This window comes from Haemorhous mexicanus, chromosome 23 (genome assembly GCF_027477595.1).
Source record: "Haemorhous mexicanus isolate bHaeMex1 chromosome 23, bHaeMex1.pri, whole genome shotgun sequence".
In the NCBI taxonomy this organism is placed as follows: Eukaryota; Metazoa; Chordata; class Aves; order Passeriformes; family Fringillidae; genus Haemorhous; species Haemorhous mexicanus.
The window spans coordinates 1,178,030-1,193,368 of NC_082363.1; the positions used below are offsets into that span (position 1 = coordinate 1,178,030).

Genomic DNA, 15,339 nt, shown 5'->3' on the forward strand with positions numbered 1-15,339 from the left:
GTAAATATTTTTTCCCGATGTCCAGGAGGAATGATGAGGAGGAATCCATGTTGTCAGAAGGCTAATTTTTACTTTATTATACTGTATTACATTAAAGAATACAGAAGAGATACTTAATGGTAAAAGGATAATAATGAAAACTCGTGACTCTTTCCAGAGTCCCAATGCAGCCTGGCCCTGATTGGCCAATGAGTCAAAACAACTCACACCAGAGTCCAATCAAGCAGTCACCTTTGGTAAACAATCTCCAAACACATTCCACATGAGCACAACACAGGAGAAGCAAATGACACAAGAATTGTTTTTCTTTTCTCTGAGGCCTCTCGCTGCCTTTCAGCTTCCAAACACATTCCACATGAGCACAACACAGGAGAAGCAAATGACACAAGAATTGTTTTTCTTTTCTCTGAGGCCTCTTGCTGCCCTTCAGCTTCCCAGGAGAAAAACTCTGGGCGAAGGAAACATGTTCAGAGAACGTGAATGCCACATTGGGCTATATTGCTTCCGGCCAGGACTACACAGGGTGGCTGCGGAGTTCATGCCAGGAGTCAGAGTCAATAGCTCCAGGGAGAACAAGCCAAGTATGCACACACTGTCCAGGTGGTCTGAAAACTCCTGTGGGAAGCAAATGAACAGATGAATCAAGCAACACTGCTGTGTTGGAGATTGCCAGGTCCATTCTTGGACTGCCTGGGGGTGACTGGTCGGTGACGGTCTGGCCAGGGCTGCCTGCGGTCTGGTGAAGGCTGCCTGGGGCGGCGGCTGTGCTGAGGCTTGGTCCCCTCTGAGGCATCAGCTGGTGTGGAGGCCCTGGAAGGACTTCTCCTAAGTTACACCCCATTGGCTCCTTCCCCTGTTCCTATGCCTGAACATTGCTGTTCCTGAGCCACTCCCTCCCTTTTCCCTGATTGGGCCTCACCTTTATACTGCCCAGAGACCAAGGTCAGCCTGGGGCCCCCTGGAGGGAGAGAGCTGGACCCTCCGGCTGCGTGTGTGTCTGAGAGAGGAGCATCTCACCGTGCAGCTGATTTAAACATCTATGGATATTATGTAAAAGCCTTTTTTGCTTCTTTACCCTGAACTTTACTAGCAGCAATTCAAGCTGCAATATGCTGGGGCATCTCCTTCCTCGCGTGGTGCCACGCTCCGGCTCCGGTTTCCCGGTATTGGACACCCTTCAAAATCATACTTAGACCGATGTTGATTACAGCACCGAGGGCAAATACTGGGAGTTTTGGATCCGGCCTTGTGAAAAGCACATATTATATGATTGGCTCTTTGCAGATATTAAAAAGGAATACTGTATGTGTTATGTCGTTTTAATTAATAGTACTGTATTTTTTAAAGTAGTGTGGTAAATATAGTTTTAAGTTATAATGTTAAAATAGAAACAATGCGATGTAAGACTTTTTTAACTAGCTCAAGAAAGGGATGAGATAATCAAGAAATTCTTTACACAGATATAATAGCAACAAGACACCTAAATCTAGGAGAAGAATTATTGCCTCATCAGAAAAGACCAACTTTCTTCCATCTCCTTCCTGCCTGTGAGGAGCCAAGAGGATTAAGGGGAAGAAGTTGACAATAACCAGAGAACACCCTCTGTTTGAAAAGAATTTATGCATCAGGTATGAGATACATGAATATGAAACAGGCTATTGCTTTTAAGGACTGTTTCGAAAAGGGGGAGGCCTGTGAAAAATGTCAATCACTTGTTTTAAAATTTTAAAAGTTTAATAGTATTAAAATGGTTATAAAAATAGCAATTGGGAAAAATGCATATTTTATGATTGGCTTTTCGCAAATATTGAAATGAATGTTATATGTGTTATGTTGGAAAGTTATGCTGTATTAATGTTTTCAAGTAGTGTGCTAAATATAGTTTTAGGTTAAAACATAATGTTAAAATAAAAACTATGCTATGTAAGATAGTTTTTCAAGAGAGGACTCGCATGGAGATAGCAGCCACAGGACACCTAAATCTTTCAGAGAATTCATTGCTCTCTTATGGAGTTCTTCCCGCCTTGCTCAGCCCTGAAGGCACCATTAGGATTCAGAGAAAGAAGTTGACACTGACCAGACAGAATCCTTTGTTTGAATGGAATTTATGCATCATGTATGAGATGTATGAATATGCAACAGGCTGTTGCTTTTAAGGGTTAATTCTCTGTTAACGTGGGTCCTTTTTCGGGCTTATTTTGCCCAGAAAGAGGTACCTGGACCATCCGTAACTCTTTGTCTTTATTGTCTTGTATTGTCCTAATCTCAATTGTTCAAATTTTTATTACTCTAATTATATTACTATTTTCATAATCCTTTTATTACTATTTAAGTTTTAAAATTTTAAAAACAAGTAATTGGCGTTTTTCACATATGCAAATAACATCTCTTACTTGCAGAGTTTAATGGGATTTTCTTTTTCCAGTAAACCCATCTGATGGAATCTTCCTGCAATCTAGGTCTAATTTTCAAAGTTCCCTTTGCTTTTGCCAAGGCATCCTCTTATCAAATCTCTCAAGTTAACTAGGTTTGAAGTCCATCTTCTGTCTTGTGTCTCCTAACATCCCAAAAGGGAAGAGTGCAGAGTCAACTTTCCTAAAGGAAAACAGGTCCAGGGGAGATGGGATCAGCCCCAGCACCACCTGTACACCCAGGTGCTCTGTGCAGAAGTAGCCAACACAGAACAGGGCAACGCAGAATCTCACACTGCACGGCCATGGGGAAGGGGACACATGTGCCACTGAGTTCTTGGAAAACCTTGGACAGAGGCAAGGCCATTCCAGCCACATCCCAGCTCCTGCTAGACTCCCTTGGGGTGCTTGGCTAGCCCTGGCTCCCTCTGGCAGAAATAGCCACCTGTCCAGGGGCTCTTCCTCCAGCCACATGTGGGCATTGGCCTCCACCACTGCTCTGGGGCACCTACCAGCAGCCAAAGATACAAAGATACAAAAAGAACCCCCAAAATAAACTTCTTCAGCTTCAAACCATAAACACAACAATCCAAAATGACAACATAAAGCAAAGCAAAAGCCACCCAGATCCTTACGCATGCACTTGGCAGTCATACATGGCACAGCCATTACCCCCAGGCTTTGCTGAGCACAGAATGTACACTGGAACCCACGATGATGCCACAGCCCAGGCAGCAGCCAGGAACCAGCACCCAGATGTGCCTAGGATGGGTACACAAGATGAACAAGCACTGACAGGGACTCAGAGACACCCAATGATGAGCAATTCAGGAAAAGGCGCACCTTCTCCCTGGGGGACTGAGGGGCTAGGGGGCAAAAAGTGCCCTGGGGGACTCGGTGCTCAGGGCTGGGGGGCAGCAGGGCTGCCCAGCACCTCACTGACAGCATCATGGGTGGGGGTCTGCCCCAAGAGGGAGTGACCCTATGTCCCAGCAGGGACCCTGTACCCCTTCCCAGAGCAGGGCCAGGTGTCCCCACCAGGTCCCGGCATGGTGCCAGCACATGAGGGGCAGATGTGGCCATTCCCAGGTGGGATGGTGAGTGCGATAAGAGGGGGCAGTGGGGCTGAGGAGCCCCTGTGCCCACAGCGTGGGACAGTCCCCACGTGTCAGCAGCCGGCAGGGACACTCCAAGGTCCCCAGCAGTCCAGACACTATAAGAGGGGTGAGCAGCCCCACCACAGCACCTTTGCTAGGCACAACCATGCTGGGAGTTGTCTGTCTCATCGTGCTGCTGGGCTACGGTAGGTGCAGGGGATGGGGAAGGGTCAGGGCAGGGGGAACAGGAGCATGGGGCCTGCCCTGGCCCTGGGCACGGGCACAGGCAGCCTCTGATGCCCCTTTGCCGGGTGTCACACAGCCTATGGATGCGGTCAGCCGGCCGTGCCACCACAGCTGAGCTCCCGCGTGGTGGGCGGTGAAGATGCTGTAGCCCACAGCTGGCCATGGCAGGTGAGGGGGCACAGGGATGGGCATGGGGACAGGGATGGGGACATTCCTGCTGACCCTGTGCCTCTGCCCTCGCAGATCTCGCTGCAGTACAGCCGCTCTGGGTCTTGGTACCACACTTGTGGCGGGACCCTCATTGCCCCCCAGTGGGTGCTGACAGCTGCCCACTGCATCAGGTGCGTGTTGGGGTGCTGGGGGGCATCTGTAGGAGCAGGGTGAGATACTTGTGGGGACTGACACTCCCTGTCTCCCTGGCAGCTCTTCCATGACTTATCGTGTGGTGCTGGGCATGCAGGACCTGTCAGAGGATGACGAGCCCGGTTCTGTGGCCGTGGGTGTGGAGAAGATGATTGTCCATGAAGATTGGGATTCCTACCTCATCATGTAGGGATGGAATATATCCAGGAGTGGGTGGGGGGCAACAAAGCTGGGGACGACTTCCTCATGGTTCATGTCCCCCTGTAGCAACGACATTGCCCTGGTCAAGCTGGCAGAGGAGGTGCAGGAGACTGACACCATCCGTGCCGCCTGCCTGCCGGCTGCCGACAAGATCCTGCCCAACAACTACCCCTGCTATGTCACCGGCTGGGGACGCATCAGGAGTAAGTGGGGTGTCCCCAGGAAGGGGTTGCAGGCCGAGGGTGTGAGGTACGAGCTTTGGCTCTCATTGCAGCCAACGGGCCCCTGGCCACGATCCTGCAGCAGGCTCTGCTGCCTGTGGTGGACTACAAGACCTGCTCCAAGTGGGACTGGTGGGGCAGCCTCGTGCTCGAGACCATGGTGTGCGCCGGCGGTGACGGCGTCGTCTCTGGATGCAAAGTGAGTGTGGGAACTGCTGAGTGGCAGCTGCCCCCAGCCCAGAGTAGGATTGAGAGTGGTGCTGGAGCAGTGCAGGGAAACAGGTTCCATGAGAATCACAGGAGGGAGGGGATGGAGTCATGGTGGTGTGATGGAATAGATTAGCCAAGACTCCATTTTGTTCATGCAGAAAGCAAATTTTTTATCCACAAAACTCACATTTATAGGAAGTATCAGAAGGCACTGTGTTAATCCTAACTGGCCAGCAATACAGTAAAATTCAGTTCACTGGTTGGTAAGCGCTGTTGATTAAGTCTACCAAATTTTCTCTCTCTAGATATGTTTCCGTTTTCCCTCTGTGAGTTCTCATGGGACAAATCTTATTGTTTACAGAGGTGCATTTGTTTTTCACCCTCAGAATAGATTGTTGCATTAAACGAACCTCTCATTTGCAAAATAGCTTCACATGGGAACTTGCAAATCACTTGTTAGCTGCACTTAGAAGAAATGACAGGCCAGCTTTGGCAATTTTAGCAGAGCGAGGTCTGATTTCATAAGGCCTTTCTTTTATAATTCTTCTACCTGCCTATGACAGTGGTGGTTGCTGTGTGGGATGTGGGGTGTGCCAACAGGGTGCCCAGGAGCGATGGCCCACACTGTCTCTCTGCACAGGGCGATTCTGGGGGCCCCCTGAACTGCCAGCGCGATGATGGGATCTGGGAGGTCGACGGCATTGTCAGCTTCGGCTCCGGCCTGGGCTGCAACCTGAAAAAGAAGCCGACAGTCTTCACCCGGGTGTCTGCCTACATTGACTGGATCAACAAGGTGGGTGCCCCTTCCTCTGCCCCCATGCAGGTTGGCCACCCTGGCCCTGCCCTGCCAGCCGTCTCACCATAAGCCTCCCTGTGTCTTTCTTTGGCAGAAAATGAGCACGAACTGAGGACACAGCATGGAGCACAAGCACTGAGTGTGATAAAGGCAATAGTGCTAAGCTGGTCTCATGTGGTTCTTTCGAGGGGACGTGGTGGAGCAGAACCAAGGGGCTGTACCTTGGCTGTACCTTGTTGTCCTGGGCTTCTGCCTGTGTGCTGGGGAGAGCCCCCACATTGTGCAGCGAGGCTGGGCAGGCTCCTGGGGAGCCTAAAGCGGGCAGAGATGCCCCACGAGTCACTCCCAGCTAAGAGTAGATCCATGGCCATCACCAAGCCTAAGGGTTCAAGGCTTGGCTGGTGGTTTGATGGGAGAGTGGCTGGAATCTGGCCTGCGGTCCTGGGGGGCTTTAGGGATCTTGGAGAGGGGCTATAGGGCCCCTAGTTGGCCCAAGGAGGTTTTAGGTGTCTTGGCCAGTGCAGGGATGTTTCAGGGGATCTTGCTGGTAACTGGGCTACTTGATGGCAGCAGATTTGTAATGGGGGTGTTGAGGCAACTGGGTTGGTCCTGGGAGTCATTCCGCAGCCCCACCACACTCCCTCCCCAACCTGTGCTGCCGGAGTGCTCCCACTCTGTTCTCACCTCTGCCAGAGATGCCCTGGGGAAGGAGCAGCCACTGCAGTCCATGTCACGGAAAGGAGAGGGACAAGGCTGAGCCATCTCTACCCAAAGTAACCCCAGCCCCAGTCCCAATGCCTTCTTAGTGAGGGAAGCAGGGAAATAAACAAGGGGAAGAGTGCAGGGTCACCTTTCCTGAAGGACAACAGGTCCAGAGGAGATGGGATCAGCCTTGGGATCACCTGCACACCCAGATGCTCTGTACAAAGCTGGACAACACGGGACAGGGCAGCCTAGAGCCCCACTCCCTTGGGGGATGGAGAAGGGGAACAGAGAAGGAGACAACCAGGAGCTCTCACAAACACCTGAGAACAGGCAAGGCCATCACAGCCACACCCCAGCTCCAGCTGGACCCTCCTTGGGATGCTCAGGGCAGGCTTGGCTTCCTCTTGCAGCACCCTCAAAGCACCTGAAATGCTCCCACAGGAGCATGGAAATCCTCAGTGACTGCAAAAGCAGATTGGATATTCCCAGGTTCCCTGGGAATCCCCAAGCACCCCTCAGCAAAGATTTACCATAAGGCCTCTGCACCTCCCAAGGGTGGCTCCAAGGATGCTTTCCCCCCTCAAAATCCAACACAGATGCAGGATTTCTGACCCAAGGCCATCATGGTAGCAGCTCCTTAAGAACTTTACCTCAGCACTGGTATTTCAATGAATCCTCATCAGTTTCCTGCTGTAACTCCCAACTGACTCCTCAAAAGGATCAGGATGTTCCATAGCCTGCACAGCCACATTGTAAATGACCAGACAGAGCAGCACAGACATGAATGAAGGTTCCTACTCTTCCCACTTCAGAGGAGCCTTCAGGAAGTGCTGAAATGGCAATGAGGAGATGGAACAGACAAGGGAATACAGCTAAAGATTTGCTCTTTAATTGCATTTATTAGAAACACTGACTGCAAAACTCATCCCATTTCACTTGAACAGCAGACCCTCGTCCCCTCAATCAGTTACCTGGACAGCACAGGACACAAATTTCATGATCAGCAAAGAAAAACACTCTGAGGCCGAGTGTGGTTGTGTCAGGATGAGCCAGAAGTGCTCTCCTCTGGCTCTCTTCTCCAGCAAAGGGACTTCCTGCTCCATCCACAACATTTCCCATTGGCACAGCACAATCTCCATCTCATCTCCACTCCATGGCAAAGCCAGCGCTCGCGGATCACATTTCTCCAGACAAACATCTGGACACACAGACAAAATCCACAGGGAGCACTGACACCAAGTCGTGGTGGGCACAGACTTCATTCAGCCACAGGAAGAATCTCCAGTGCTTGGCAGGGGGCTCGGAGCCCACGTGTCAGTGGCACATGAAGAAAAATTTTTTACGGAGGAAATTGAAACATCCTGGGATCTGCTTGTACCTCCCCTTGGCAGAGACAGCATGTGCCACCTGGGAACAGAAGAGAGGCTGAGGAATGGGATGCTCTCCCCATCCCTGGGAATCAATGGGTGCCATGCCAAGGTGGCCAAAGAAGCACCACAACAACCAGAAAACAACAACAAGGTGATTCTGTAAGTCCTCTCTCTCTCCACACTGGACTTTTCTCCTACCCCTGGAGAACAGAAAACGTATCTGGGGCACCTACACTTGTACACAACTTTGGCAATATTGAGTCAACAAGGCACACAAAGGAAGATGTTGATCAGCCAGACTCATGCCATATCCTTGTGCATTGTGCTCCTCCACCCCCAGGACAAACTTACAGGAGTACCCAAATCTCATCAGCTTGGATAGGACAAGCCATGACATTTTATAGTAATTTCTTCAGAAGGATTAAAGCCTGTATTGCCAAGATTACTTCTCACTGGAGAAACCTCCAGTGATTTTTGGCAGATTGAGGCCAGACACTTTCTTTGTAATTAAACCTCTCTGCAGTACCTCCAATGAGCCCGTCCCTAAACGCAAGATCCTCACTCCTTTTTTGAGTGTAGGCCTCCATGCCCCAACTGATCACACCCCTGACTATTTCCTTCATCAGCAAAAGGGAGAACAAAAAAAATATTTACCCTCACTAACATGCTGAGCAGGTCTTCCGAATGGGCATACTGTTCCAGCACACTGTCCAGCATTTCCACATACCACGAGCCACTCGACTTCTCCCTCCAGGAGACAAAACCTTCAGAGAAAGGAGTGTTATGCCAAACCCATCTGTTGTTCGTATTCCAACAAGTTCCTGGCGCTCCAACAGAGCCCAGTTGTCCTGAACTGCCCCTATCTTTGGCCATGAAGCTCCAACTGTTTTGCTAATTCCCCCATAATCAGAAAAGGATTTGCACAGGCTGTTTCACCTGGAAAAGTTGAGTAGGAAACCAAGATGTCACTAGGTGTGGGCAAACTGGCAATGGCATCGGGCTCATCTACGTTATCCAATGAAACCCGAAACGGGGTCGCGTCAGATTCCAAGGAACCCCCAGGAGCTTCCTCTTCAGGCGAATCACAATCCACTACAAAGCCTTGATCCCTTTGTTCTGAAAAAAGCAGCAACAAGACAACTCTTGACGTCCATCCCACTCAAGAGATTCACAGCTGTACATCAACATTTAGAAAAGAGGGGGAAAGAAAAGGAAAAAGGCCCTAGAATAAAGTAAGGTTTTTTGGCTGTTTGGCTGCACAGCTGAGTCAAAGTCATTAGTAGTTTATACAGAATTCCTCACTGTGTGTGAAGAGTTGGCCTCTCAGCACATGGTAAGAGGCAGCTGGTGTGAGAAGACAGCTGGAGAGAGGGGCAGTCAATGAACAGAAAGGGAGCCAAAGCCACAGCCTGACCACATCTCCACAGCCCAATGCCACTGGAGCCAACACAAAGATTCACCTCCACCACAGGCCTGGATGAAGAACAGTTTGGGTTTTCCTCTCAAACTCGGGCAATTGGACCCATTGAAATAGTTCACAATCTTTTCTATGGGAATGGGTTTTCCATCCGTTCCATAAACGCCTCCAGGAAACTGAATATGGCTCGTCTGCAAGAGGAAAATGCAGGAGTTAGTGACAGGGAAGGCAAGGCCAGTTCCGAGGGAGCCCATCCTGTCAGGTGCTTCAAGGCAAAGGTACCAGGACAAATCCTAGTGTTTGTGGGAATCCCTGTGGCCAAGTCAGGGTGAGGGGACATCCAGGAGATATTTGAAATGCACTAAAACCCAGCAATCCAACTTATGTTATCCAACTCATATCCCACATACTACAGCAAAGGAGTTCTTCATCCTCTGGTACAACGAGCACACACCATACACCATTTTCCTAAGAATGCCTCTCCTCATCCTTTAAGAACTGACTTGGAATAAACAGGCTTTATTGCTAATAGCATCTCCCAGTCAGAGCTGGAGAATGGGAAGGACTGAATCACCACAGCATGAGGGTGAGTGGGACCTCCATGCAGTTCCAAATTATTAGGCCCAACTTCCAAAATGGAAAACGCTTGTCCACTAGCACCACTGGATCAGACCACACCAGAGAAGATCCTGTTTTCTTTAACCCAGTACTCTGGGTTAAAGAAAACAGGAGCTTCTCTGGTGTGGTCTTCTCTGGTGTAACTCTTTAAAATGTACTGCAACGGCAGAACAAGGTTTTGACAGACCACTTCCCTCTCACCCTGTGTGAGACCACAGGACAGGGAATTAACCCCTTCCCACAGCAAAGGAACAAAGGGAGAGATGGGACAAACCCACCTGACAGCCATGGGAAAGGATGACCACAATGCAGCAGTCTAAAGCACTGTGGTCCTGCCGAGACAGCTTCAGCAGCTCCAACACCATTTCCTGTGTGGAAAACATCACAATGAGAGTCTTTTGAACCATATGTCAGCCACAGGTTACTGCCAGGCCCTGTTCTAACTGCACTGCCATGGATCTTGTCAACCTCTACCACAGGGTAACATGAGCCCCGAGAACAGCTGGCAAAAGCCATTGGCAAAGAGTGAGTATTTCTGCATCTCTGCCCTTATTTAACACTGGCTGCTTTAATCACACAGATTTATCACCTCTCTACACTCTTTACAACACAGCACCACAAACCAAAGCACATTTCCACATAATTTATGTGAAATCCACTGCTTCTGACCGGGAGCTGGTGGGTGAGCAGAGAACCATATTTTACTTTCAGATGATCAAGTTCCCCCTGACACTTCCAGTAACAGTCAAGGATGGCACAGACAGACATGACACAGCTGTCCAAGCTATCCCAAAAACACAGCCTCACCAAATCCCTACAAATCTCAACAAGGATTCAAAATTCATGCAGAGGGATGAAAATGTGCAAGGTCCTCTCCCGTTCTGCAATTGTGGCGCAACAATAAAGTAAGAGGATGCAAGTGGTTCATTGTTTCTTTGTGAGAGGTTTTTGGTCTGCTGCTAACACAAGACAATCCCCTAAAGCATTCCCATTGCTTCCAGGGGCTGACCTCTCATCCCTCGTGTCAGCAGGACACACCCAGCCTCACCTGAGCTTTCAGATCCCGCCGGGTCAGGACGGTGAAGCGCAAGGCCTTGAAGCGCCTCTCCAGCTTCTCACAGTCAATGTCAGAGCCTTCTCGGGTGGACAGACCCAAGTCTCTGGAGAAACTGACATTGTTGATGATCAGGCAGTGTCCGCAGGGATCCGCTTTCATCTCATAATACTGCCAGGGACACGTCACAATTAAACTCCATCTTATTCTAAATGCTTGCTGGCTAATCCAGCAGGATACAATGCCAGTGAGGAATGGGAGTCCTTTAAGTGGCTCATTTCACAGCTTTTTAATTTCTCTGGTCCCAGGGATGGGTAGAAGCACCCTTTCTCCACACACATCTCATCAGCAGCTGGGAACAAGAAACAACCCACTAAACTGGGGAAAGCCTTTGTGGAAAACAAGCTGATGCTTTATCTGTAGCATGTCCAACAGCAAGTTGAAATTTCTGGGAAATTTTTTTAGGCATCATCATCAAACCTCACCAAAAGGAGCCAAGAATTTGTGTTATCACTGTGGTAATCTTAAGGAGGATGTAGCTAATGACTGATCCACTCTGAGACCATCGGCCCTGTTAAAGCCTTGGAGAACTGCTCAGGTATAACAAAGTGAGAACCAGCTCCTCCAGAAATATTTTCGCAAGTCACCCAGGAGGCACAGAGCTTTTGCCTAGTAGGGAACACTTTCAGCCTTCTCAAATACTAACCTGGTCACGGCTCCTCTTGTCAACAGCAGAACCTACAACACAAAACAGGCACAGGATTCAGTTCACCACACTCCACAACAAGACCACACTTCTAGAGTTCATGTCTTTCCCAACACATATGTATTTCCTCTTCCCACCACACTGGAAATGAGCCTTTGGCATGCTGTGGCTCTAGGAGTGGAATGTGGCTTACCCCAGGCTGGCACAGAAGGCATTTGAAGTCTTTCACTCTCGGCTTGGACTGGGATAGACAAACGTTCATGAGGGGTCACATCTGTAATGGCATGGGACAAAAATACAGAAGATGAGTCTGAGCTCAAAAGGTTCCACTGCTGAAAAGCAGGACTTACAGGCTGTCCCGAGAAGCTGTGGAGGCCCCATCCCTGGCAGTGTTCAAGACCAAGTCGGACAGGGCTTGGAGCAACCTGGGATAGTGGAAGGTGTCCCTGCCCATGGCAGGGGGTGGAATGAGATGAGCTTTAAGGTCCCTTCCAACCCAAACCATTCTAGGATTCCATGGTTCTTCCAACAGTCACCTCTACCAGGATAATAAAAATCATGACTTCCCAGACTCTTGACAACAGTGAGAGGAATCCCAGCTGCCACCCTGTTTGCCAAAAACACACTACACCCTCAGCACTGACTTTTATGCTGTTTATCCTCCCGCAGCTCCACGGGTCGCAGGTCCGTCAGCAGTGGTGGCACCGGCCGGGATTCGCACTCCTGGATCAGCATGTCGGCGAGGTCGCCCTGCCCAGTGTCCCGCAGGATGGAGAGGAAGGCAGGGAAAGCCTGCTTCCCTCGAGTCTCCAGGTCAATGATCAGCTGCCGGGCTTGCTCCCCTCGGCTGCCAGTGCTCTGCAGAGGAGAAAAACCTAGAACAGGGGTTTGTGCAGTGCCTGGGCAGCCCTCCCGACCACTCTGAGCAGGGAAATGTGGGATCTGCACCCAGGACATGGACATGGGCTAAGTAACAGCAAAAGCGAGTGGAAATATCCAGAGACCCCCACCAGACCCCCAGCCCTAATGTCTCTCCAACAACAATGGTCACCACTGGGACACCCAGCCTGATGAGGGGTCTAGAGGGAAAGGGGGAGAGGGAGCACCCAAATCTGGCCTCTGGGGACAAAAAGGCACCCCTAGGCTGTCACCAGTGTGCAAGATGGGATAAAAGCACCCCCAAGCCTGTCACCTGTAACCAAGGGGGGAAGAAAGAACACCTTAAGGGTGTCATCAGATTGGGATAGGGACACAAAGAGAAACCCCTACACCTGGCACTGGCCAAGGCTGGGGACAAGAAGGGGGAAGTGAGGGGGCAGTTCTCAAACTTCTTATCTGCATAAGGACATACGCCAGGCTTGTCATCAGAGTGAGGGGGACAGGGCCATCCCTTTCGGCCTGTCACCAGGACTAAAGGGACATGGAGCTGCCCTATGAGCTTGTCACCAGAGTGAGGGGAGTCTCCCTTGCACTTGAGAGGACACAAGACAATCCCTCCCACGTCTGTCACTAGAGTGACGGAACTTGGGGGCCACCCATCTGACCTGTCACCAGGCTCAGGGGACATGGGTTCCCCTTTTGGGCCCAAGAGGACACAGAGCCACCCCTCTCAGGCCTGTCACGAGGGTTAGGAGACATGGGGGCCACCCTTCAGTCCTGTCACAAGGGCTCAGGGGATGCAGGAGCTACCCCGCCATGCCCCATCCCCGGCTCTCAGGAAACACGGACCCTCCCCGGGCCACACCGGTGCTCAGTGTCCCGCTCCCTGGCCCACCTGCAGCTCCTCCAGCATTGGCCGGGTGAAGAGCCCGCGCTGCTCCAGCGGGTCCCAGAGCGGCTCCACCCGCAGCGCCGCCACCAGCCGGGCCCGCCCGCGCCGCAGCGCCCGCCGCTGCTGCTCCTCCATGGCCCCGAGCCTGGGCTGCCGGAGCCGGGCTCTGCCCGGGACCGCCCCTCAACGCCGGGACACACGGCCGCTCTGCCCGGGACCGCCGCTCAGCCCCGGAGCCGCCACTCAGTGACCGGACCCACCGCCGGTCCCTTCCGGGACTCGCTGCTCTGCCCCGCACCTGCCCCTCTGTCTCAGACCCGCCGCCGGTTCCTTCCCGGAGCTGCTGCTCAAACCCCTCAATGCCCGGAACCGCAGCTCTCTGCCCGGGAACCGCAGCTCTCTGCCCGGAAGCGCCGCTCTGCCCCAGAACCGCAGCTCTCTGCCCCGGAAGCGCAGCTCTCTGCCCGGAAGCGCCACCGTCTCGGACTTCCAGAATCACACACGGAGTCAGGCTGATAGAGGCCTGCTGTGGTCCAGAAGGGTCATCCCAGAGCAAACGGAACAGGATTCCGTCCTTTTGTGTTTTGGTGTTTTGTTGGGTATTTTAAAAATATCTCCAGGGATGAACACTCCACGCCCTCTCTAGGCACTGTGTCGCCTGCACAGCAAAGTTCTTCCTCATGTTCAGATGGAACTTCCTGTGCATCAGTTCCTGCCCGTTGCTCATGTGCCATCGCTGCGCACCCCGGAGCAGAGGCTGAACCCTCCCTGCAGACAGGGACAGACAGGGACAGGGTTGAGGGCCCCTCTCAGCTGTGTGTCCTCTCGAGGCTGAATAGCCTCTGCTCCCTCAGCCTTACCTCAGCAAGGGAGATGCTCCAGGCCCTTCCTCACCTTCACTGGCGAGGAGCCCAGGGCTGGACACAGCACTCAGATGTGCCTCCCAGGGCTGGGCAGAGGGGCAGGGTCACTCCCTGACCTGCTGCCAGTGCTCCTGCCAGTGCACCCCAGGGCCTCTTGGCCCCCAGGACACTCTGCTGGCTCCAGGACAGCTGATTGACCATGGGACCCCCAGGTCATTCCTGCAGAGATGCTCCAGCAGGTCCCCCCTGCCTGAGCTGGTACTTGAGGCTGTTCCTCCCCAGGGGCAGGACCTGCATTGCCCTTGTTGAGCATCATTAAGTTTCTCTCTGCCCGATTCTCCAGCCTCTCAAAGTCCTGCTGAATGGGAGCACAGCCTTCAGGTGGATCAGCCAGTCCCCCAGGTGTGTCACCCAGCCCCCAACCTTCAGGTGGATCAGCCACTTCCCCAGTTCCATATCATCACCAAACCTGCTGAGGGTACATTCTGTCAGTCTGTCCAGATTGTTGATAAACAAGTTGATTAAGACTGGACCACTGGACCCAGGCTCTTTGGGGAAGCCACTGCAGACTTCCAAGTGGATGATGCCCTCTGAGCTCTGCCACCCACACAGCCCTTGATCCACCTCACCACCCATTCATCCAACCCACATTCCCTAAGCCAGCTGTGGTGGGTTAAGCTGAGCTGGAAATTAGGCACAACTATTTGCTCAACTCCCCCTTCTCTTCTCCTCCCACCCCATGGAATGGGAAGGAGAATCAAAGTAAAACTTGTATGTTCAGAAAATAACAGTTTAATAATTGAAAATAAAGTAAAATACAGTAGTAATGGTAAATTATAACAACAACAACAACAAAACAACAACAGCAACAATAACGATGATGATGATGATGATGGGGAAAACAAGTGATGTACAATGCAGTTGCTCACCACCCACTGACTGATGTCAGATCCCCTTCCTGAACCCAGATCAGTTCCATCCCAGTCACTCTCCCCAGATGATACACTGGGCATTCTGTGGTGTGGAACATATCCCTTTGGCCAGTTCAGGTCACCTGTCCCATCTGTGCTCCCTCCCAGTTTCCTTTGTGAACCTCCTTACTGCCAGAGCACGAGACAAGAAGTCTTTGACTTTGGATAAACACAACTTAGCAAAAAACCAAAATAGAATCACAGAACATGCTGAGTAGGAAGGGACCCACATGGATCACCGAGTCCAGGTCCTGCAGAGGACACCCCAAGAGTCACATCATGTCCCTTGGAGCTCCTTGATCTCAGACAGGCTCCGTGC

At 51.5% G+C, this 15,339-nt stretch overlaps 2 protein-coding genes across 5 annotated transcripts; one reads left to right on the forward strand and one right to left on the reverse strand.

Moving 5' to 3' along the window:
- Nucleotides 1-50: 50 nt before the first annotated feature.
- Nucleotides 51-13,855, reverse strand: CASP9 (caspase 9). 4 transcript variants are annotated; one of them, XR_009489259.1, is made up of 13 exons: nt 13,190-13,855; nt 12,060-12,273; nt 11,609-11,689; nt 11,416-11,447; nt 10,704-10,880; nt 9,934-10,023; nt 9,081-9,228; nt 8,557-8,736; nt 8,275-8,384; nt 7,222-7,657; nt 6,901-7,080; nt 5,300-5,482; nt 51-615 (listed from the first exon to the last, which is right to left on the reverse strand). XR_009489259.1 is itself a non-coding variant. In XM_059866524.1 (10 exons), the coding sequence occupies exons 1-10, from the start codon at nt 13,319-13,321 to the stop codon at nt 7,565-7,567; spliced, it is 1,257 nt and encodes a 418-aa protein (XP_059722507.1). In that variant the 5' UTR covers nt 13,322-13,855; the 3' UTR covers nt 7,130-7,564. The 4 variants fall into 4 exon arrangements, 1 of the variants encoding a protein (XP_059722507.1); XR_009489260.1 differs by lacking the exon at nt 51-615 and adding an exon at nt 6,396-6,674 and having other exon boundaries at nt 4,894-5,482; XR_009489258.1 differs by lacking the exon at nt 51-615 and having other exon boundaries at nt 4,894-5,482.
- On the forward strand, nt 3,640-5,672 carry LOC132337723 (chymotrypsin-C-like). Its single transcript, XM_059866525.1, has 8 exons — nt 3,640-3,714; nt 3,831-3,922; nt 3,998-4,095; nt 4,178-4,303; nt 4,385-4,521; nt 4,593-4,738; nt 5,390-5,542; nt 5,640-5,672. Exons 1-8 carry the CDS (start codon nt 3,675-3,677, stop codon nt 5,655-5,657), a joined length of 810 nt encoding a protein of 269 aa, XP_059722508.1. The 5' UTR covers nt 3,640-3,674; the 3' UTR covers nt 5,658-5,672.
- Nucleotides 13,856-15,339: the final 1,484 nt, after the last annotated feature.

Bases quoted from the DNA above. Each gene is read 5' to 3' on its own strand.
- LOC132337723 (XM_059866525.1), top strand. From the start codon at position 3,675: ATGCTGGGAGTTGTCTGTCTCATCGTGCTGCTGGGCTACG. The intron at 4,304-4,384 runs GTAGGGATGGAA...GTCCCCCTGTAG, and splicing joins TGGGATTCCTACCTCATCAT to CAACGACATTGCCCTGGTCA. The intron at 4,739-5,389 runs GTGAGTGTGGGA...CTCTCTGCACAG, and splicing joins GCGTCGTCTCTGGATGCAAA to GGCGATTCTGGGGGCCCCCT.
- CASP9 (XM_059866524.1), bottom strand. From the start codon at position 13,321: ATGGAGGAGCAGCAGCGGCGGGCGCTGCGGCGCGGGCGGGCCCGGCTG. The intron at 8,737-9,080 runs GTGAATCTTTGT...TGCTTTTTTCAG, and splicing joins CATCCAGGCCTGTGGTGGAG to AACAAAGGGATCAAGGCTTT. The intron at 8,385-8,556 runs GTGAAACAGCCT...CTTTCTCTGAAG, and splicing joins TTCCTACTCAACTTTTCCAG to GTTTTGTCTCCTGGAGGGAG.